The 25,525-nt window shown below is 36.6% G+C and overlaps 1 protein-coding gene across 1 annotated transcript; it reads right to left on the bottom strand.

Annotated features, from left to right (window-relative positions):
- Positions 1 to 1,907: 1,907 nt before the first annotated feature.
- Positions 1,908 to 24,311, bottom strand: LOC124172430. Its single transcript, XM_046551870.1, has 7 exons — positions 24,219 to 24,311; positions 22,082 to 22,249; positions 15,088 to 15,207; positions 12,854 to 12,982; positions 11,063 to 11,194; positions 5,754 to 5,826; positions 1,908 to 3,944 (listed from the first exon to the last, which is right to left on the bottom strand). The coding sequence occupies exons 1-7, from the start codon at positions 24,276 to 24,278 to the stop codon at positions 3,364 to 3,366; spliced, it is 1,263 nt and encodes a 420-aa protein (XP_046407826.1). The 5' UTR covers positions 24,279 to 24,311; the 3' UTR covers positions 1,908 to 3,363.
- Positions 24,312 to 25,525: the final 1,214 nt, after the last annotated feature.

The raw sequence follows: 25,525 nt of genomic DNA on the forward strand, positions 1-25,525 counted from the left end.
TTTCGAAATTGAAAATTTATTCATTAGTTCATAAAAGGAGATACATAAAACAATAAATATTTTTTCAAATCGCTCGAAAAATTATTATATAGTAGCGCATTATGTTACGCAAGTTTAAAAAAAATTTCAATGATACTGATCGTATATTATGAAAAATATAAATTATTGAATGATAGTATGCCAAAAAGGCGAAGTCATTTAAATCTCATCCGGCCGCTGAGATGGGATTTAATTAAATGCCCGCCGCGCTTGAGGGGTTAAAAGGGATTAATTTGTGAACGCCTCTCCTAATCCGATTCATTTCATCAGATTCACCCAATGTTAAATTTCAGATCGAACGCCATTCTTCCTCGTAAACCATTTATGTTTTTACGTATACCCTATCACATGCAATGCTCCACAGCGATAAATCCGGTCCCCAATGTACATATGCGGAAAACTAATTCAAACGTCTTCATTTATGACCTATCCACTCGGATGAACATTCAGCCTCCACACTGAATACTTCTCCATTCTGGCACGTCCTTCAACCAAACCTCGGATGTGGACTACATCCCGGAACACCTAGACTAATTCGAAAACAGGATTACCACCACGAAGCTTCAACTTAACCCTAAGGAATGAGGTGATACTGTTCATAGGGAAGAATAAACGCTCCACATGAATCCTGATTTACTATGGCACCTATAGAATCAAGCGAAGGAAAACACAACGACATTTCTAGGAGGTAGTGTGGATGAAAACATGATTCGGAGCGTAAACTACACACCACCAATAAAAAAGGGGTAAAGTGCATCACCAGCAATAACACTGACTAATTCTTGAAATGGTTAAGGTCCAGCCGATACTCAAGTGCTCCCGGTTAATATGTGGACTGGAGAAGAAAAGGTTATCTGCCCAACGCTGTTGCTAAGTCGTATATATAAGCATTATTTTGCTTTTTGTCAGGATTTTTAAAAATTGGTGTCAACAACAGCAGAAGATCCGAGCTATCTTTGCGTTTAGTAACTTTATTTCAATTGATCCTTCACACGACAAAAATTCACTAAAAATCGAGTCAGCATGAAATCTCGTCATTTGTCACGAAAATCCACGGCAGCCTTATTTATTTCATACACTGCATGGGCAAAGACCAACAGCCCTTTAAGTGCAAAGAATTATTTATGCAGCGTTGATTTAATAATTAATCTAAATAATTCACTGAAAACAAATTATAAATACTAAATAAAACTTCAGTATGGTGAAAACTGAATTATAAACTGCAGTGACTAAATTAGTAAAGTGAACAGAGCTCTAGAATTTGAAATTATAAAATGCAATTGTAAATGCCAAAGGAATTCCTTCCACTTCAATATTTTTGTTGATGAAGTTGACATAAATTTTAAAAGAGTAACACCAAAATGTAAGACAGAGAGGTTGTATGATTGAATTTCTATGACTTAGCTTCCAAAATATCTACACGATAGCAATATCTATGCGGACTAAGAAAACCGGTGTTTCATTCCCTACGACAAAAACATGCATATTGACCACATTTTTTACTAGAAAAATTTTGTCCATGAAAAAAAAATTCTCAATTGGTACATCTCGACACGCAAAACCACGTGTGTGTTAAGACCAAAAACCTCAAAGATCTATTTATACACAGCAGGGAAGTTATTTGTTTCACGCCTATCTACGGGACACAGTTACGAGGAAATGTATTGCCATTCACTTGAGAAAGAAATTCCTTGCATTGATCATTTAAGCCTTAGCCATGGCTAGCAATGTTTTCAAGAGGAGATATTATTGTCATTTGAACAAATAATTGCATGGTGATTGTGGTGCAGGCATTCAAACTACAACCCAATACTGATGTATCCATTGAGAGGCATGTGGGTCCATCAACAATTAAAACAGACCAGTCATTCACTTCAGCACTCTCTTCATCAATCATATATTATTGTGAACTTGATATTTGCATATATATTACATAGAAGCATTGCATCAACTAATATCGATCAGACAATTAAATATTGATTAATAACACATATAACATTGACATTACATTGAATATTATTCTTGAGACAAAGCGCGTTAAGTTTTCATTGAAATTGTTGGAATGCATGGTTCCATTTAAATGTAAATAATTTACTACAGGCAAAAAATTAGCAGTTAGGTTACAGGAATAATTTATTCAGTCCTTGAAAATATGGTAGAGTAAATTTACTTGACCATTAATAAAATTAGGTCACAGACCTAATTCAATATTATTTTATCATTTTCAACATTATGGAACATTTCATCTTTTAATAAAAAATAGTACTGGTAATATTAAGAATTAATTACCATGATTGCTAATGAATACCAATTAATTAGACCAGTAAGACCTAACCCTGAGTTTTTGCAAATGAAAGAAAAGGTGGATCTATCAGGGAATGTCTATTCACATTCATTGCAAGATTACGGCTTCTTTCTGGCGTACCCGCATGTGTAAGACAAGGTTTTGTTTGGTAGCATAAGACTTTTCACATTCATTGCACGAATAAGGTTTCTCCTTCGTATGAGTCGGTACGTGACGGACAAGGTGACTCTGTTGAGAAAAAGACTTATCACATTCACTGCAAGAATATGGTTTTTCCTTCGTATGAGTCCGAATGTGAATGACAAGGGTATTCTTGTGAGAGAAAGACTTATCACATACATTGCAAGAGTAAGGTTTCTCCTTCGTATGAGTTCGCATGTGACTGACAAGTGTACCCTTTTGAGAGAAAGACTTATCACATTTATTGCATAAATAAAGTTTTTCCTTCGTATGAGTCCGAACGTGACTGACAAGAGTATTCTTTTGAGAGAAAGACTTATCACATTCGTAGCAAGAATAAGGTTTCTCCTTCGTATGAGTCCGCATGTGACAGACAAGGTTGCTCTTTTGAGAGAAAGACTTTAGACATTCACTGCAAGAATAAGGTTTCTCCTTCGTGTGAGTCCGAATATGACTGACAAGGGAATTCTTATGAGAGAAAGACTTATCACATTCATTTCAAGAATATGGTTTCTCCTTCGTATGAGTCAGATTGTGACGAACGAGGTTACTCTTATGACAGAAAGACTTATCACATTCATTGCAAGAGTAGGGTTTCTCTTTTGTATGAGTACGAATATGACGGACAAAGTTACCCTTATGAGAGAAAGACTTTTCACATTCACGGCAGAAATAGGACTTCTTTGCTGTGCGTGGACTATCTGCGCACAATTTCCCATCCGCAATGAAGCTTCTCTTCACTTCCCTCATATTTTTATTCTCCCTTGTTCCTTCGAAGTTATCCTTAAGAAGCCCATTCCCTTTTTGTCTCACCCCTTGGCTTTTACACATCAGCTTATTTAAACTTTTGGAGGAAATGGGCGGACGATAAGTATTAGTTTCTCCTGTGGACACAAAGGCTTTGCGGGACATATCTTTCCGATTGATAAATTTGAATCAATATCCAAATTACCAGAACTGAAATGAATCTTGAGGTGCTTAATGAGATCATGTTTGGCATCGAATGCACCTCTGCAGTTAAAGCAATGAAAAGATTTTTTCCTTGAACTGGCACGTTTCCCGGGACTTTTAATCGTGCAAGTACTTTTCACTTTGTTTTCCCGTATGACACCCTCTGAGCCATTATTTCCATTCCTGGTGCTCCTGAAAAACTTAATGGTGTCAGCTTTATCACAACCACTTCTCTGGGCAGCAGTAGTATTTGTTGATCTATCACCTCTGTTTTTACACGCATATCTAAATTTCGAATGTAACCGTCCATCGTTACGAATTGAGCACGACCTTATTTTATCAGCAAGCAAGGTATCACATTTTCTAATGTCTTTATCCATCACCTTCTTTCCTTTCTTTGAATGTGATGCTCTAATCTTTGGTTCAAGGACTGTAAACAAGGCTGAGGCTCTTTCAGGAGGTGGGGACTCTGGAAAAGAATTTAACATTAAAAATAAATTAGGCATAAAATCTATGATTCGTTGAACTAATGTATAACACCCTTTAGAAAGATACCAAGGTAGTTACTTTAACCAATCCTTCGGTTAAATGCTGTACACAAAACAAGGTGTCAGTTGTTTTTTAATAAATAACGTTTTGATAAAAGGCTTTGAATGCAAAGACTCGCTGAAATGGCAGACTACATTTTGTAACATATCAGTAGCCTTCCCCTACACTACTTCCCAACTCCGTCTTAGGGCCATATACAATGGTCTGGTTTCACTGGCTGACCCAGTATTCAGGGTTGAATACACCGTGGATTAACTCTAGCAAGCAATCACCATGAAGCCTCGTGAATAAGTCTTTAGGAACATCTATATAATATCCTCACTTTGTCAATCCATAGACTTCACATAAAAAAGCTGAAAATTGGAAAAAATACCTGATTTCCGGGTTGTGAACATGTATCCATTTTCCAATTTCCTTGCACTTCCCCTAAAATTTATCTCTTCTCAGGAGCAATCATCACAATAAGATTTTCATTTTGAATACGTCCAGAGTGAATTTTCATAAAACTCAAAGCACTTAAAATGTGAAGCAATGTAGAAAATACCACTAAATCATCCTAATAAAAAATAAACTAAGCAGTTAGAAGTTCGATCCGAGTAATTCAAACTCCTCATATCTACCCTCAATGAGGGTGATAACTTGTACTTCGCAGTACCACCTTTAACAATTTGGATGAAGCTATAATCTTGAAATCTTAGCTAACAAGAATAAGTTAGCATGTCCTGGTCACCCACTGTCATTACTCTGCAGAAGTACAACTGCTGCACACAAGGTATTGAAATTGAGTCAAGCCTATTTTTAGCCAAATAAGTTTTTTTTCTTTATCTCACGTTTTCCATGAACAACTGTTAAGCCTATTAAAGGACAAATGCAAAGAGCGCAAAACAGTGAATTGGTTGGAGTGTCTATCAAAGCAAAATAATACCATCATTTCAAAACTGAAAAAGCCACTTGAGCTCATTTTCAACAAGTTCCATGTTAATTTTGTTTATGGACGCCACAATTGACTTGATCCATAACTGGAAACTTATGCTTATTATTCTTCACAGGTGATTTATTGGGGATTTTTTTTCTATTTCCAAGTCTTGAAGACAAAATTGTTAGGAAAGTACACTGGAATTACCAATGCACATGATAAAATATATTGATTAATGTCACTGAAGCATGATGGAAATTTTACTCGACATTTGCCGACCTGATTATATTCTCAAGCAGAACTATACATCATAAACTAAAGAAAGTTTAGATGGATGAAAAATACAGATTCTTCATCCTTATCAAGGGAAGTGTCCAAAAACCGGGTCTCAGATTTCGATTGAATTTTCTTTTGTTTTACATAGTTCATTAGGAGCTCTCCTTGTTCAGCCTCCATATGGAATTATATAACCAAATAGTTTAAACTGAAATGCAGTTATAACGTAGAGGTCAAATATATTCAGTTATAAGGGCACTCTGCAAAGGGTGAGCATTAGTCCAGGGGTTAAAGTACCCAGTTGTAATGCTGAGGACCCGGGGTCAGCCATATGTAAAAATAAAATTTTCAGTGAACTTAACGGAAATATTGACGAAAAACTTGCTTTTGTAAAATAGAGTGTAGAAATATAGTACAAAAAAATTCAAATTGAAAATTTGATTGAATTCTGAGATCCCGTTTTTAATATACCCTTGTCAGAATTAATAACAATTATTTTCTGTGAAGAGTCATTTTCAAACACTGAAGATCACTCACCATCCGCCTCTGTCATAGACTCCATAGACATTGATAGATTCTGAACCAGCTCTCCATTCTCCCTAACAGTAGGCTGAAAGTAAGCAGATTTCAGATGTACCCAAAACAAATGACATCTCAAAAAATCTAAAAAAATCAAACAAAAATCTTAAACTCCTGTAAATCTCTGCCGTGAATACAAAAACAAGTGAAGAGGCAACACGAAAGCTAATCCTTAGCACTCTCCAATAGTTAACTTTCCTAATAGTGTTCCCACTCTACCCAAAGAGTGAAATTTACGGTTTTTCCAGATTTTTAAGTTTTTTTTCTAAGTTTTTACGTTTTTTTCAGGTTTTCACGGTCTCAATGTCGTCAAATTCATAGCTCATTTATAAGTCAACTAAAGGAAAATCGCCGACTGTATATCAACTAAAAATTAACGTACGCGACATGCGCCATACGTACGAGACATAATGTAAACGCAGCAATGAAAAGTGATATGTTATGACGTAAAGTTTGGGAAATTCAGGGCCAACTAAATGCCCAACCCAACCGCGCTCTTGCCCGGACGCCGAATACCATAGCCTCCTTTCATGTGCGAATGCACTTAGGACCTTCTTCCGTATGAACACCGGAAGTCCTTTTCTAATTCCTCACCGAGAGATTGTTTTTGGCGCACGTGGTTATTACCGCACAGTAACCAAATTTTCCTTACTCAATCTTACTGAGATCTCGGAAAATATTTACTAAAATTGTTTATAGAAATCAAAAAATCAATTTCATATCATTACATTGAAACCTCGATCAATTTTTTTCGGGGGATGGGCGAAAAAAAAATGAATGCGGGAAACGATCGATGCGGGAATGCTTCGATATGTTGCCTATGTCCCAGGAAACGCAGGATTTTGGCGCGTAATTATGATATTTGTCACAGGATTCGAAGAAGGTTTTGGCCAATCACAGGAATACTAGTACGTTATTGAGACACTTAGGTCATATTGTTGATTCGAATCATATCTCTTTCAAATATACTAAAGGAACACGCCATCTCACTAACAATGTTTGCTCTCCACTCGGCATTTATCCCTGCTATTATGGATTTCTCTCTGATGTAAAAATCCATGAAACGCCATTTCCAGTACACGTATTCGCGAGAACAATGCGCATGTTATGCCCAACATAACCGCTTTCGCCGGCGCAGTGATTGGTTGTGAGATGGATAATATAGGCCAAAAATAGGCAGTTATTTGTAATGTTCCTGTCTAATAAATATATTTTTTATGTAATTTAGGCCATGTGTAATGCGTGAACATAGTTACGTTAATCGTCAGTGGCACGCCCGCCTGAACCCCGACTTCATCCCACTTCTTGTTTTCACCAGGTAGCTCGCTCTACCCCCACCCCTACCGTCATGTGCTAGCAAATAGCCCGAGCCGTTCTTAAATATTCACGCGCTTCTATCCCGGAGCTTTTCTTCATATTCAATTATTTTCACTCCATGTTTTAAAGTACTCACTTGTTTTTTCGGAGGGGCGATGGTCCGAAGACGGATAAAAATGAAAAAAATTAAACCTTACTTTATTAAAGCCACACAGGAAACACCGAAGTCAACCCACCCTGGAAAGTACGGAACCACTCGTGCGAGGTGAAGTTCGGAACTGATGCTATCGCGTACGTCTTGCGCAGAACGTACTGCAGAGGGTGAAACATAAACATATGACTGCGCCATGAGATTTTTTGTTTTAAAGAGAAGGTAGCGTATGCATTCCTTTGTAATTATCGTAGCGCCAGATGAGTAGATGAATTTGGATTGTTAGTAGGGAGAAACAAAATATCTTGAGAATATATCCCTTCCTCAGTAACTCTTACAACTGAGATTTATAGTATAACTCGTAAATTGATAACTGATAATAACCTGATATCCCGTTTTCGGAAAAATGCCACATTAACTGCCGAGAAGCTAAGCTACGAGGATATCGAGTTCCGCCAGAAGTCATCATTGTATTTTTCCAAATATTTTCTTGTTTTAAACGCTTAAATAACGTTAGAAATGCGTCGTGATTGGTGTCATTCTTTTATGAATTACGTGCACTTCACAAATATTTTAATTCAATAAAAGCATAATTCCAATTGTTGAAATTCATTGCTAGACTCCTTTCGGGCTAATAGGTGATTCATGCAGCAGTTAACCTCCAGAAACTGGGAACTTTGAAGTAGTTAGGCTGAAAAAGGTCAGTGGGTGAGAAAAGGGGGGGGGGCGCGAAACACGTTTCTATTGTTCTTGTGTGACTTGATATTTTTTTCGAAGCTAAGGTCTTCGTAATACGATCCCTGCGCGAGCTGAGACCTTTTTTTATTTCGGAAAAGAGGAAAGCTTCAGAGGGGGGAGGCGAGTTCTGAGTGGAGGGGGATAGCGGATCTTGGGAAATGCGCTAATCTAACTATCCCATGGTACTCAGCTTCTCCTTATGGTAATTCAATCTCCTGGGGGTGTCTGTCTTTATTAGCCAAAAACAACACGTGGTAAACACTTGGCCTCATTTTCGTCAAACGATGGGTGCGGGAAAATTATGCGAGGGGACCGCGATCTCCAAACGATCAATGCAGGAAAACGATACTTCGGAGAACGATGGATGCGGGAAAAAATTACATTGCCTTTATGGAACTTTATATGGGACCAGGAACGGCGAACGATGAATCCTGGAAAACGATCAATGCGGGAACGATAGATCGGGGTTCCACTGTATAATGAACTTGGTTTTAATATATAAAGACAAAATAAATACCTGCTGAAACACGTTATTTCCACTTTCACTTTATTATTCACATAAATTCAAACGAGGTGAGCGTAGTCTATTGAGAGCAATTGCCATAAAATGAAAGCCTATTTGCCGTAGAAATGTTTCCTTAAGTAAAATTCCAATGGCAAACTCATATTTCGAAGCATATGGCATGTGCCCTAATTTTGTGTGGGAACCGAACTTCGAGTTACAAATCAGATAAGTTTCGTAAATGGTTCACTCTGGGTCCATTTGAAATCCAAATTTTTTCATTCGTCCTTTTTCGAATACAAGTCCATCCCAAGCTATCACTGAAATTGAAACGCTTAGACAAAATAACAGACTTCCGTCATTAAAATGGAAAACATCGGTCAATGTGTCGTCATATGGTATGGACCAATTACTACACTTCGAATATTCGTAAGTAGAGAAATGCGTAGACTAAGAGTCTGCGCGTGCCTGACCATGAAACAAGATTAAAATATCGAATTTGATCAGTCAATCGTAGTATTATTATCAATATTGAGGTATTTTTAAGGTTTAATGGCGAAATTCACGGCTTTTTCCAGGTTTTTTCACGATGGACGAAATTCACGGCTTATTCACGGTTTTAAGGTTTTCACTGTTGAGTGGGAACCCTGCCTAAATACTAAAACATACACTCCTTTCTGGGGAAAAAGGGTGGGCCAAAATAATAAACAAAATGCTAGGTACAAATATTGCGGGGCAACGGGTCTTCTTCAGAGTTAGTTCTTCCATTCGTGATTATAAAGGGGATTTCTTGATGAATCTTCTTAGCTGGGGGGAAGTCGTATGGGATAACAGTTTGACTTATCAGCTCTCCGTCATGTACTGGGATGGCTCCTGCAGCGTCTTCATTCACCATGGGGTGAGAGAATATTTAATTCAAGTCGTCGTGAGTTGACATTATTTCTCTTGGTCCGGGATATCTACCATTCAGTTCTCCTATTTCCTCTTCTTCGCCACTCTTCACCTCACAGTCTAACCTCCACGATTCTCTTCTCTTTCTACCTCTCCTCCATCTGACAGGCAACACACCTCCAGCTGTCTGGCATAGCCTTCGGCTGCATCACTAAGCCGTGGTTGATATTTCTCCTCAAGCTGAAATTTGTCCGTATTTCATTAAACAGAGAGTGTTAGTTTTCTGAGGTCGGGGCAACTGGGGGAACTTAGGAAGAAGCGTGTTTTCATAGAATCCTCACCACGGGGAGGGGGGATTGCCAAAGCATGTTCTCATTTTGTAGAAGGAATGGATGCACGTAGTGTCACCCTCTATTCGCTTTTCACAGGTGTTGTTTGCGGGGAGAGGATTGGGGAAAATGTGGACCTTTCCCTGGTCACGTACACATCACGGAAAAACCCCAAAATTGGGAAAGCGGAGAATCGTGGTGGGAGGGGGAAACACTCAGCACTCCACTCAATCATAATTGTATACACACAGATATTTTCACACGATATTGAATCAGTTCTCCTTGCCTTGTGAACGCTTATTTTAAGTTACCCAAGAACTATGCCAAGCAGCATAGGTTACAATACATTGTGCCTATTTTTGAAAATAATGGTTAAGTTTGGTATGAAGATTTTCACAGCTTCCTTTATTAATGTTGGTGGTTGTTTTTGGGAATTGCTGTGCAAGAAATAATGTTTAACGCTACATGGGTATTCGCGAAGATGAAAGAATACCATCTGCATCTTATACGCGAATCAGTCGAGATCAGTGAGGCGGGCAACCAAGGTGGGAGGTGGAAACACTCAACACTCCATTCAATATTCACTACGCACAAACGTACACACATAATAACACACGATATTGAATCAATTCTATCAAATTGCCAAGGGGCATGGTTTACAATACATTTAACCTATTTTTGAAAATAATGATAAAGATCTCCAAATTTGGGCTCAAAGGCCCGAGTTTACAGTACTGCAAATTCAGGATTTCCCCAAACATCACTTTAATCCATTAATTCAACCCATAAATCCCCAGAATTGCATAAACACAACTTTATTGAATGGTAATTATTAGAAAAATCCTTTATGCAGGATAATTTTTTCTTGGGTTTTCTGAATTTCTGAAATATCTTTCATTCTTATTCAGTTAGTTTTGTAAAAATTTTCATTGAAATTATAATTTTTACTTTATCTCTGCATTTCTTCAGGGTTTTTTTTTCGTGTCAGCTGTTTGGTTGACAACAGTTTCGCTGGCTATCCTGCCAGTGTCTTCAGGTCTTCAGGCCCTTCGACCTGAAGACACTGGCAGGATAGCTAGCGACACTGTTGCCAACCAAACAGCTGACACAAAAAAAACCCTGAAGAAATGCAGAGATCAAACCATCGCCACGGAAACCTACGTTATAAATTTTTATTTTACTTTAAAATTTGCCTATTTCGAAGCATTGAAGTACTTCAATTTGTTAACGTTTCAAAACCTGAGCTCAAGTGCCCAAGTTTACAGTACTTGAAATTCAGGATTTCTCCCAAACATCACTTTCATCCATTAATTTAATTGAATGTGAATTTCATGCATACCTCAGTGGCATCTGTCTCCTTGGGAGATTGTTCTTTCTTGGTCAAAACCAGCAGAGTGTCAAGGTCTATCACAACGGCTCTTGTGCCTTCAGCATCCACTTCTTCACCTTGGGAAGATGTTGAGGCCTGTGCCTGCATATGAGTCCAAAATCAGCATCATTATAAAACAGGGATACAGGTATATAGAAATAGCTTCGTGAGTTCACAAAAAATTGATTCCTATTTATACTATTGATAAATATCTACACACCAACTCAAAACATACACTTCTGTAATATTAAAACCTTAACAGCTTGTGTTATACATTTACATGCAATATTTGTACAATAATCTATCACAGAACTCGAAAAAGAAAAAAAAAAAACTCATCTTATCAAGAAAATGTAGGATTAGTAACAAGTAAAATATCAATTATTCTGTGTGAACAATTATTTGTGTAATGCCTCAATGTGACTGAGATTCATTGTTGCCTTTATTATTGTTTACTTTGACTAATTTTCAATGCAAGCAAAAAGTGTTTGTATTCAAAGGATTTTTCCACTAGATGTTTTTATCACTCTCAAAATTCTTATTAGTCTTTGAAAATATAGATAAAAGATTCAATTTTGGGCAGATCACTCACAAGAGTACAGAAAAATACAAAGCATGCCTTGCTGAGACATGGATGAGATGTGGTTACTCACTTGACTACTATGTATCACATTGTTAGCTCATCGTACTGCAATGACTGGACTAACTACCAACCTTGAATTTCCATGGTAGCCTTTTCAAATTCTTCTGCGTTTTGCAGGTGATAATCATAGTCCCTGCTTTTTTTACATTTACCCTACCATTTTTTCATCTACCAAGGTCACTACCCTGATCCAAGGGGTTGTAATTCCATGTCGGTATAGCAAAGGTTTTTATTCTGTAGTGAGCCAGTCAATAAATAGCTAAGGAGTATAAAGTAGCATTCATTGCATGCAAATAATAACTGCTTGTTTACTCATTCCACTGCCAATCTAATCAAAAGTACAGAGGATTAAAAACCCCTCTTTAGCCTAAAACGATTGTAAACATACTACTATCATAACATTTAGATTTTATGTGGGTTTTTAGGGGTGTATCATGAGTAGTAAGTGTATTAAATTTGTATTACTTTAAGCACACTAATATAACTTTTTAAGGCAATAATCTCAATAATTTTACAAAATTGTAAGGTTTATTAATGCATGCACCTCAAAATTGTATGCAACCAGCTACACACTGACTGATCCCAGTAAAAGTTGATGTTTATCCCACAAAATTTCAGTACTCCTTATTTGGGTGTAAAACATGGTAATCAAGTCTCCTAGGAGCAACAAATTCAGAAGCTCCACAGAAAAATGGCATCGACTTGTATTTTTATTCTATCAGAGAAACTAGTTATTGATGTATTATTTTCAATTTATTATAGTGTATTCTACCTGAATGTGATGTTTAGTATCCTCATCTCGGGCCCTAGAACCAACTATAAAATACTATTCAAAATTCATATAAGGATACTGGAGCTCATAGGTAAAATGTCTACATAAGCAGCATGACTCACTCTACATCAAAAATGGACTATATTACCTCAAACTTGTGTGTACATGTATGCTGCAAATGTTTGCACAAAAAAGTATTTTTATAACTATGATGAGTTTCTTCACATAAATATTTTTTGCTTTCTTCGTTTGTACTGTTTTTGTACCTTACATACTCATTGACATGTCCTGTATTTGTCCAAACAAATCCCTGGACCAATTTAAATATTATTATTATGCTTATTACCTGAGCAGAGGCTTGGGCCACAAGGTCATCTGTGGCCGCATCCGTGCTATAATTGTGCACATATCCTCCTTCATCATCACTGGTCTGATCTGCTTTTACACCAGGGGACCCACATGTTGCCATGCCACTCTAATAGAAAGAGAATTAACACTTTCTTAACATGGGTTTTCACCAATCGGTACGAGAAGCAAAAGATCACAACCAAAACATCAAATGTATGAACAAATGAAAAATTCCCTGAATTGCTATTCTGACCTCAGAGAGGAAGGCAGGATAAATTTATTGATAAAAAAATGGTCCATTAAGTTACTCTACCTTTTATATTAACCATAGGAAAATCTTCTAAAGAAGGAAGAACAAATTTATCAGCAATATTTTGAGACATGATGGTCTCATGACATCATTCATCGGCAACCAAGAATTTTTTTCTGTATGTGCAGACGGAGTACAAAAATGTTGATTTCATCCATTAAAGGAATCACAACATTTCATTTCAATCAAAGTTGAATATACAACATGCTCCATCAAAATCAGCTCATGGAAAATAATTGATGCATCTCAACAACCAACCTGGTTTGCCAACATCCAATACCCTCTCCAAAGATGGTATCACTTGCTCAGTGAGCAAAGGTGTATGATCAGAGCAGCTGTATGCCCCCATTCTGTTCAGTGCAATGACACATTCATTTTGAATGATTTCGTCAAGAATGACAAATTTCTTTGTTACTAAAAAAAACTTTTGAACTTATGGGCCAAAACTTAAGGAACTGTGATTCCCTTAATCCTCCTTGAAAAAGCAACCAAAATAGGTCAGGAAACGTAGATTGTAGACAAAAATTAGCAAGTCAACATAGTGGAAAAGTTTTTCTTTAACCAACACCATGAGAAACAGTGAAAGTTCTAATTAAGACTCATGACACATGTAACATTTACTTATTCACATTTGATAAAGGAAGGGAAAAGGTATTGTTACTATGGTAAATGATATTGCATTATTCCATGGAGGACTGAATTTGTGTAGTAGCAAAACTATGCTTAACCCATTAGCTGCGGGATCATCAAAAATTTTCTTCCACTGTGTGCGGGACACGAACGGGGAGATATTTTTCCAAGGATCCCGGGCGTGTGTCTAGCAGGTAGTGGACCCTCATAATCCGGGACTACAGACCCTACCCCCTGACGACAGACCATGAATACAATTGAGCCCTTTCTAAGAATCATAATTGGAATTAAAATATTTGAACGTTACTTTTTCTAAATTGAATGTAAATGGATTTTTTCCTCAAATTTGGCCAGTATGACATTTTTATGAACGATTTTATATCAAACAGTAATAAAATCCATTGATTTTTAACCAAATTCCTCAATATTTCAACCATACTTCAGCCGACTTGAACTTTGGGGAGCATTTAGATGCCGTAGGTAAAGGTAATGGATAATAAAGGTTATAATAGGCATTCTTTTTAGAAATTATTGTATTTTTGGCACTTAGAAATCAATATTTGAATGATAATCTCCAAAACAACCCATACATAGAGCTTTCTGACAGTCTTCGCACCAAAAGTGCGTGTCTTTTCTCTTTTGATCCCTTTTTTTGGTATTATTACACACGAAACATGCTCTCTGTGGGGTCTTCTCTCTGGGGGATTAGGAGCAAACATACACCACCGAAACTCTGGAAAAACTGAGCAAAGATCAATAGAGCATGTGGAAAAGAGAGGATATTCGAAGGGAAACCCATTCGGTGGAAAATCCAGAACGAGAATATAATACTCAAAGGAAAGAAATGTCCTTGGTAATTAAGCAGGTGCGACAGACCCACCACCGAAAGTATAAGAAAGAATAACCAATGCTTTCAAATAAGTTTCCCCGGATAATGGACAATGAAAAGATTTAAAAATTCCTAGGAAATGCAAGGATTCATTGGAATTGTTTTCTTCGTGAATGTGCCGCGGAGAGCAGAGAGACCTCTCTCTCTGGGAGAGGGATAATCTGGGTAGCGCTCCCCGTGGTGAGGGTACCCAGTCCTCATAAGACGCCTTTGTGCTCTCTGCCACTAGGTTGGGCCGAGTTCAAGCAACCGCATAAAGGACGGCAATAAAATCTTAAGGAAAGTCTGCCAGTGGTAAGAAAATCTGGTCAAACGTAGAAAAACGTTTTTCCCGCACTCACCATGCAGAACGTTTAAAAACGTTCCCGCAGCCTAAGGGTTAACAAAGCAAACGTGAACTTACCAATTCATCAGTTGCCAATTGGTATAAAGCATTTCTTGAAATTCTAGCTGGATCCAGAGTGTGCATCTCAGGATATTTACCTTCACTGAGAGGGTCTTCGTTCTCCTCTTTCAGAGTTTCCTAGAAGATAATGCTGGGTGCCAATCAATGGGGCAAAATAAACATGTGAATAGTTATAAATAACAACAATAAAACCTCCTCTTTCACCTAGAACCACTCAAGCTGGCTGAAATCATGTTTGCACAAGATTTAGTGACAACCTAAAATGAAATGGTAGACATGACCAGTTTAATCTGCACACCTTGGTGTGGAATGCTTCTAAATGTGCTAGCCAAAGTAGAAGTGGGTAACTTCTTCACCTTTCAACTCAGAGGTTACAGGTTTGAATCCCAAATGGGTGGCATAACCCCACCCAGGACTTGGAATATTTGCGTGTCCTCAGCTTGATTGTAGGAGAGGACTTTGAAGTCCTGAATTCCATCAATCAATAAAGATAAAGCCGTTGTCATCATTTGTTCACATTTATTTGTTTCATCGACATTGCAGGTCCACCTGACCCTTGGAACATCATCAGCCTCAGCATAAACTGATCTTGGGCTACATGTGCATTATCAAGCCTACATATGGCCATTTTTTTAACTAAACAGCTCATAATGCTTTCATGCCTTACACCCTAAAAACACGGCAGCTAATTGTCATTGTCATGACATTAATAGCACATCAGAAATTCAAGTAATAAATAAAATTTTGAAAAATTCTGGTAACAACTTTGAATGCAATGGTAGTTTAAGGAACATGATCTTCAAAAGCAGTGAAAATTTACAGTTCCAGACTAGAGAGATCAACTGCAGATAACCACTGTGGAGACCAGTCTATGTGTTCACTTCATTTACAATGGTATGACTAAAACACTGAGCAATACAAAATCATACAGCACATCTCCCAATAATTGAAATGGAGAAAAACACGCCCTAATTTTTATGTTGATTTAGCCAACTTCAGACCTTAAACTTCAAATTGATAACAACAATGACCGGCATGGGTGCATGAATCTCACGCTAAGTACTATCCAAAATTGCTTTGATGCTTTATTTTTCAGTTAATTGGCTTTTTGTGGACCATGGTGATACTGAATGTGATTCAGACATTGAAAACTAATCAGTAAACATAAGTACAACAAAAATAGTACGATGAAACGCATAATTATTTAAAAGTTTTTATAAAATGAAATAAGCAGCAAATTAAGTTATATTAGAGACTGAAAATTAGGTTATTCCCTATTCATAGTTTATTTCTTGCTCTATATGAATTTCGACAGATATTTCTGATTTTTTTAAATAATGAATAAATTACGGCTCAATATGTCTTTCTGGATGAAGGGGTGATAAGTGCAGAGCCTTTATTTTTTCCCGAATTATGCAATAGGGTATTTAGGATCACAATAATTAGCATTGACATGGTTTGAATTACATGGATTTTATCACCCCATATAAAATTTTAGATGAAATGTCTCTTCATTGATCATTTTCCCATGAAACTTGTGTTTCTCTACCATCACTGGCCCGAGTAGCAAATTTAGTGAACCCATATCACACACTTCGCCTGAAGTGACGACATCTATATTCGAACAAGACATTCTTAAGTTTATTGCTTCATTAACATGGACAGCTTTGTTTCCCCAGACACAAAACGTCATCAATGCCATCAAAAAGTGATGATTGAAATGAAATTACTAAAAATAGTAACTTCGATTTACCAAAGGCTACTGCCATGAAGGGAGTTGTAAGTACAAGGTAAGCATCAATAATGACCACTTAGAGCAAATACCAGGGCATGTAGCTAGCAAGGTCTTTCTTAGGCTCACGTAACCATTACATGTATGTAGTTAGCTGGAAAATTTATACATCAGTGAGCCTAGGAAGAAAAGTTTACCATACTTTAAAATGATATAAAATTTATCTTAATATTTTTAACTTTTGGCACCTATGAGAGGTCATGGGAAGAGCTACCCCTTATTGATTTATTGCATGTAAATATACACACAGTAATAATGCCTGATCATATACAAGTCACATAACAAATTACCATGTTATCATCGAGACACTAGATGTACGTTGGAATTGAGGCAGTGACGTCGTCTGCCTTGAACTTAAATTCCTGCTCAAGTGATGAGAATGCAGCTTGGATGCTACCAATGGAGAGTGAAAACAGCATAATAGTCAACATGATAACATTAAGGAGACACAATTCCATCCCATTGAAGTTTAATTTATATTGTCATTTGTAGTGCATTATTATTTGTTTAAAAAAAATGTCCACAGCACATCAACAGGTGCAGAGAGATTAGTCTTTTCTCATTATTTGTAATGGGGTGAAGTGCAATCCTCATTATCAGTGAATCCATCTTAATATAGACAGAATTGCAAGAAGTCTACCATGACATTGTCACCTTAAGTCAGTTGCTTAACAATTTCTAAACAATTACTTTAGTAACATTTTTCCTCATTATGAGAAAAACAACACATTCCATGAAAGAAAAATTCTTTTCGTCAAATATTTGTATATACTACACGTATATCTCACCAAAATCTATAGATATATTTCAAAATAAGTGATGTTACAGAAATTTTATTACAGGATAGAAGAATATTCCAGGCAATAGAATTTCCATATTCTGGATCATAGACTGATTTTTCTCTGGGCTGTTTACATCTATGGGCATCAATGCAGTTGGCATGGCACAATGATGGAAAAATACAAGTGATGCAAGATTGAAAACATCCAATATATTTGATGAGGCCCTTTTTACACTAGGCACGGAATTGCTCAGGTTAGAATGGCATTTATTTCTAAAATCGCGTGGAATTGCACAAATGCATGAACGGAATTAGAACAGGGGCTATTTTACCATCTAACACCCACACATTCTCGCATGTGTTCTAGCATTTCACTCCCATTCACGACACAATTTTGCCTGCACCTTCGTACACATGTCATATTGTGCTTGAGACAGGTAAAGCAAGATCTACAGCTTCAATCATGAAACATGAAAATAGCCGCCCAAGGCCATAACATAAGGATCAAGTAGCAGGTCAAAACAAATACTTTGTTGGTTTGGTGGAATGGAAGAATCCATTGTAGTGACCAACCCGAGCCTCTAAACCGTAAACCCAATATAAGCACTCAGCCCAGAGGAAGCCTTTGCGATGGATGAAGGTGCTTTGCTAGGGTTTCTTTGGTAGAGTCACAAGCACTCATACAACGCATATAAATTTTGTGATAGTGAAAGGGACATTGAAACAGTTTCTTTGGTTGAGAGACACACACACTCACTCAACATAAAGGAAACGTGCTTCCTTCATGTTTAAATTACTATTGAAGGCTATTTTAATGTTTTATCCATCTATCTTTTGTAGATTCATTTACGAAATGAATAAGATGGATTTGGTTATTTATTGTACTTCCCTTACTTATAACAAATCTACATGAGGGTTCTGGCTATTTCCTATGATAAGGTCAAGCTGGCAGATTGATTGAAGAAAAATGCAGTATTCTTGATATTCAGCTATGCTGAAGCAAAGACAATAGGCTAGAAAGGAGAATTGACACAAACCACCAATAGACTCCTCCATGGGATGTATGACATTTCTTCCACAAGAAAGGTGGTGTTATAAACCTCAGATCAACGTATATACCTAAGTAGATTAAGGCCTTAATCTATTTAGGTATATACGTCTATAGATTAAGGCAGTCAGCCTTTTTGCCTCACGTGTTATCTTTTTTCTATGTTTTTTTCATCTGTGATGTTATATATAAGAATATCCTTTATGGGTTATCCCGTAAATAAATGAAATGAAACAATGTATTGATGATGCCTTCATATAGGGGGTCCATACATTCGGGTTGGTCCAGACGTGATATCCTTTATAGATAGTCTTTATTGATAGTCTTGTCAGATTTTTTAAGAATGGGAAAAGTCCTCCTTTTTGAAAATCATGATTATAAATATATAAATCTGTTAATAGCCACTCAGAACTTTCAACAAAATTTCTGAATATTTCTTAAGCCAACCATGGGAAAAAAGAACTGCAGAAAGGGTACTTTCTCTTATTTCAACCCATTGGACCACCAAGAGAAACAAACTAAACATTGCCTCAGGCCGTGTTCCAATCCATAGGGTGCACCCAACCCTCTTGTGCTCTAACACTCTTGCAGACTCTTTTGGTCTTTCCTGCTTGGATTGCAAGTGGTGCCACCACTGTGGAGTGGCGATTTTGAAACTAAAAAAAGTTGACTACTGAATGTTCGCGGTAAGAGAATGTCAATGCTGTTGTCTATTAAGTGTTGCAATATTTTACTGCACTAAATGGAATTGCGGAAGTGATAATGTATAAAATGCGGCAGAGGAAACAGGGAGTGGCTGCAATTGTAACCATTACACTCCACAATAAATTTATTAATTTTGGAAAACAAATATCGTACAGGATAATGTTCAGACAAATTGAAGTGATTTAAAACTGAAAACAATTTAATAAATGTGTCGTTAAAATTAAAAATATTAACCACTATGAAAAGATACCATCATAATAAATTAAATGCAGTAAGTTGAAAGATTTAGGGTGTCTAGCCAACCAAAGAAAAAAATTCTTCCACTATTCGTGATTTTTCCAGGGAAAGTTTTCAGGTTGATGATACGTGATTACTGTGATAGATTAGAAATTTAAGGTCAAGGAATGGATCAGTTAACACACACTTCATCATCAAATTTAATTTAATCATTTAAATTTATTCAATGCAAGCCAAGAAGCTACTTCAACCTCATAAGCAAATGCTGATATCATCTGTTCTATTCTTCAAGTTTTTGAATCTTACTTGAGACAAGAGTGCTAGGAATTTGGATTCCGTAGTTTTGTCTGACATTATGTTTCGATGCAGCTATAAAAATTCCACTCAGATACTGCATTTATGATTACAACAAAAACATTTACGCCAGAAAATGGCCATTGAACTTGAAAAATTATGCCTGAAATGAATTTGAAATTTCAGGCTGGAGAAAATTTTCATGATATTTAAAGCATAATTCTAGACACTTAAAATTCTTGCATAAATCCCGATTTTCCTGATGCTGTTGTAGTTGCTGGACACACTGAGATTCACATTTGTTCTTGATTAATTTGGATTTCATATTCACTCGATTCATCATGAACAATTTAAAGAACCAACTCACTGCCTCAAATCATATCCTGTCGGTATTCTCATTATGAACAGAAATTTCTACCTATGTTGCGCAAGTAAGGGTGAATCCCCACCTTTCCTCTTGCTCTTCGATTATGCGCTCTTCAAAGCAGGACCGGAGTTGACTGGAATCGCACCATCAGACATCACTTCCCAAATGTGACCATCAATAAGTGCTGGTTAGAGCACAAGAGAGCATTCATGGTGGATTTGAACATGGCCTCAGTAAAAATTAAAAACTTAGCACTGTCAGAAATGCTAAAAATTGCTTGAAAAAGTTAGATCCACAAACAAAAAACAAAACCACAGATCTTATTAACTTCTTTTACTCTAAATTATGAATTTGCAATCACGTTTCAAGTGTCCTGCTTTTCCTCCATGCATTCTTCCATTTTAACCCTTTCTCACCAGATGTCGGGCGGAGACAACAGGCATTTTTATTCATAGAACTCCTGCCATTAGGTACAGTTGGGATGTTTGTCTGGTATCGGGTTGGATTTTTTATGAATGGGACATTTTCCTCCTCATTGAAAATCATGATTTTGAGTACAGTTAATCTGTTACCAGCTACCTAGCTAGCTGTAAAAATGCAAACATTGGTTGAGAAAAATATGTCCACAAAATATTACAAAATTATAGGTCTAATTAATTTATATTGTTCTAAATTGAGAAATTGCCATTATTTTTCAAGTTGCTGACTTTCTTCTTATCTCATTTTTAACACTTTCAGTGTGGAACATGTCAATTGACGTAGTCCCGTCCAAGTCAATATATGGAGCTGGTCAATACAAGTGCTCTGCCAGTCGGGCCACAAGACCATTCTCCACCTCCATAAGTAACTAATATCCATTCCCAAGTTTTTTGATAATGCGTACGATCTCCAGCAAGGAACCTTTTTTGAACCGTGTGCGCCTTTTGTAAATAGTGCGAAAGTTCCACAGAGAAAAAATTATTCGCCTGTGTTCGCATGTATCCAGTAAGATGTAGTAATATTAACCTTAATCCACAATTCTGTCTGGGCCTGCCCTCCGGCTGTGGTGCTGTGCGCCTGATTTGGACTGCTTGTGGCATCATATGCTCAGCAGTCCAGCAACATCTTGTCCGGTAGTGTCCAAAAATATCCACAGGGAAGAATGACGCCTCGGTAGCTTAACTCAACCGGAAATCGGGGGATCCGGGTTCGAATCCCGGTCAAGGCGAATGATTTTTTCTTTGTGGAACTTTCGCACGATCGTGCATTGTGGGTGACTCCCGTAAAAGTTATCACCGCGGCTAGTCTCGGTACACTTTGAACTTTTGTAAATAGCCTTGTTTGAACTGAAGGTATGTTGTGGAAAACACCCTCCTTGCCTTTCTTATTTTATCGACCGATTCTGACGACCTTCATAAAAATCGCATCCGCATTGAATGTGTTAATAGCTAGCTAGCTAATACAAATACATAAATTGCTTAAGAAAAATAGATACACAGAAAAGTATATAAAATCATACTGCACATTAATTTTACCGTTCCAAACTATAAAATTGTCATTATTTTTCAATTGGCCTACTTTTCCTCTTACTGCTTATTTAATAGGTAGCTGTCCTGCATTTTTCACCTCATGGCATCTGGTCTCCCTATTCACACAAGCGAAGGTGACTTCCTGTAGAAAGGCATTCATTTACACTACACAAAGCCCCTTAAGTTACCCCACCTAGTAAATGTCAACCACTAAGAGTCATTTAACTCAGGTTTCACTGTGGATGAGAATAAAACTTACCAACATATTAGATCCAAGTTGTTGGGAGTCTTCCACAGGAATGTATATTTCAGTCCTTTGGGCTGAGCAAGTAAGATGTGAGGTGCCTTCAATCACATCTCTAATGCAGCCATTTGTCTCAGCAGGAGTCCCCAACTTCTCATCAGCTGCCTCCTCCCCTTGGATACTCTATGGAGAGAGTAACAGTTATTAAGAAGCCATTCACTCAAAAGTCAACAAATGAAGCATACTCCTGATAATGATGAAATAGGATTTTCAATGTGATATCTAAGCTATTGTGTAAAAATTGAGATGTTTCTCTTAATCCATAACTCAAATGGTAAATAGCTGCTGAAACCAAATTAGGCAGAAGACACTTGGTATAATCAGTAATCACATAGACAACATACTTCGGGCAATGAAAGATAGAAAATAAATATTTTCAACAGAAGTGTCTTAAAATATGAATCTTTGATGTGGAATATGTTTTTGATTCATTTCTTGTAATTGAACTCTTATTTCTATGTACTGAAATACCAACCCAGGGAGAGAATAGATATTTTGGCCACCATCCGAGGCAGAGAGGTATGAAATCATCAGCCTGATATTGGATGGGAGACATAAGAAAAGCGGTAAAGAGGGGAAATAATTGTTCTAGGACTCAAAACATCGTAGAAGAGACAGCAATTAGAGAGATATGGGACCAATTTCAACGGGCAAGACAGCAATGCCTGAACAGCCAATGCACTGAATAGTGTACGGCATGGCAAAGAAGACAAACGAGAATCTAGGAAATTCTGACAAGTCCACTTCAATAATCTGGTGGACGAAACCTTACTAATTTAGGAGATTTTTATATTTTTAAATCCCATCACTTAGTAAAGTAAAAAGTTAATATAGCTAACAAGCTTTTTCAGCTCTAGATTCAGGTGAAAAAGTTCTTCCCCAAAGAAACCTGTACATATAGAGCTGAAAGTTTATCAGAAAAAAATTCTAAAACAACTAATTCACTAAACAAAATTTACTTAGAAATTGGAACAGCAATCCATTCCCTGTACAGAGAATCATTAACAAAAAACTGAAAAGATAAATTTCTAACAAAATTACTTATCTGAAAAATATTGAAGTTAAAAAAAAGACCTCTATGAAAAGAACCATTGTTCTAGCAAATATAATGTACTCATATCAACATATATTTTTGCTAAAATGAAAATGTAAACATTATCCTGTAACAAAGTAGCTATCCAACAAACTAAACAAATTGATACTTAAAAGATACATCACATCCATTTTCTCATTGTGTTTAATTTTATGTATATAGTTTAAAACGTTAACAATGACATTTTTGCAACTAGCAACTTCAAAGCTTAAACTTAATTTTAAATACTGGGCCAGCTATGCAATCACAGTTCCTCTCATCTTTTCTTATAACAAGCCGTGAAAATTGAGAGAAAATTTTGAAATATCAGCAGGTATGTATGCTTATAAATAAAGAAAATCTCAAGATTTTACATTTTGTGTGTGTACTCTTTAGCCTATGATTGGACACTAACTTACAACTCAATTTAAGTTTAGAATAACAATTAGCAGGAACCAGTAGTAGATTTTTTTGTTCGTTTCAACATGCTACGGTTACCCAAGTGAGTAAATATATTAAAAGGGATTGTTACATTTCGTTGTGGGTGCATTGCCTTTAATGAGTTGTCGAACTTGAATGCCCAAATTTGTAAGCCATAATTATTTTACAAACACCTAGCTGAATCAGACAAAACCGTCTTCACTTCACCACTGAAACATCAACTGCAAGGTAACAAGCACTTTACATGGAGATTGCGAAAGTTCTCCAATATAATCAATTTAAAAAAATAATGCTCTATTTATTTTATATCTCTAATCCAAATAAATTTTAAAATAAAGTTGGATTGACCACCTATACATAGGTACAGCATTCTATTTCTCAAGTTGTGGCATCAAGTGAATAATCAATCACAATTTTGAGCTAATCCAATCAAACAACTCCTATAAAAACTTTTAATCCACAAATTATAATCTACTTGGATTTCTCGCTGCTGTCGACACAAACCAAAGATTCTCACTTAACATTTTCCGAAACATACCATGTACCAGTCTTCAAAAGAGAATGAACGAAAGTACTCACCCTATAGCAATTACTCCTAGAAAATTTTCTCAGCTTTGCGTCCGATTCTAAACAAGTCATTTTGAAATCACTGAATTCCTTGAGCTTTTTCAAACATAGTGGACACAGGGTGGTGGGCAGGCCATCTCCCACAGCAACCTAAGATAGCAATCAACACGCTAAGCATTGAAGAAGTGCGAAATGATGGTCATATCACGGAATAATTAAAGCAATGTGAAAAAGATAAATCAATAAGATGTAGGTAACGTGCCACTTACTTGTAAACCGAGTAAACGTTTTATGGCATCCTTCACAGTTATTCTGCAAGCTAAGTTGGAAGTGAATATGTTGTAATAATAATCATTATCCTTCACGCATAGTCTGCACAGGGTATTCTCAGAATTCCTTTCTGATGAAGCGGTGAAAATCCCGGCGGTACGATTCATGTTTAATTTCAATCACTCAATCAATCTTTAAACATGTTAAGTTGTCGATGAAATCATCAACGCATAACAGACTGAGATCTCCAGATTCGTCGCGGGAACTACATACATTTCGATGATCCAACGTATATTTAGAATTCTTACGGTGAAAGACAAGTTTAAATTTTAAAATTTATATAACTCATAATCACCTCAACGAAAAAATACACCACAGCAAAATGGATAACGGTTGACCTTGCAGTTCTCAGTAGTGATGGGTCGATCATGAACGATTCGATCAAAAAGATTGAATCACTAGGTGAATCAAATGACTCATGATTCATTTCGTTAAACAAGTCGATCATCAATCATCAATCACTCCGACTTCCGGTTTCATATCAATCATCTCGGTTTCCGGTTTGATTCAAAATTTGGAACGACCGATGCTTAATCTCTTTTCGTCAGGGCAGAAATAGTTGTGATAAAATTAAATACTATGTTATGAGGAACTGAATACTTGTGTAATCTTTTTCTAAAATGTTTTCCAGCAGTTATCAGTATTAATAACACCAATACACGTAAAAGGAAAATATTAAGATGACTCCTGTAGGAGAACGTTAAGAAGTAGAAGTTAAAGCTGGTTATATTTTATTGTGCCGTTCATAAAATTATCCTGCAGATCAGATTCATGCATAGTGTGTGGTGTATTTTGTGTTATATTTTGATCAACTATAGTTAGAAATTATTTTATTAGTGTTAAGAAACTGTGGCAGTTTCGCCTTCCCAAATATTTTCATGGCACTGCTTCCTTCATTTTTGCAATCCAATTTACTCATCTAGGAATTCACAATTAAAATAGTATATGAAATGATAATATGGATAGCAATCAGCGTTACCAATGCTCTT

This window comes from Ischnura elegans, assembly GCF_921293095.1.
Source record: "Ischnura elegans chromosome 13 unlocalized genomic scaffold, ioIscEleg1.1 SUPER_13_unloc_1, whole genome shotgun sequence".
Classification (NCBI taxonomy): Eukaryota; Metazoa; Arthropoda; class Insecta; order Odonata; family Coenagrionidae; genus Ischnura; species Ischnura elegans.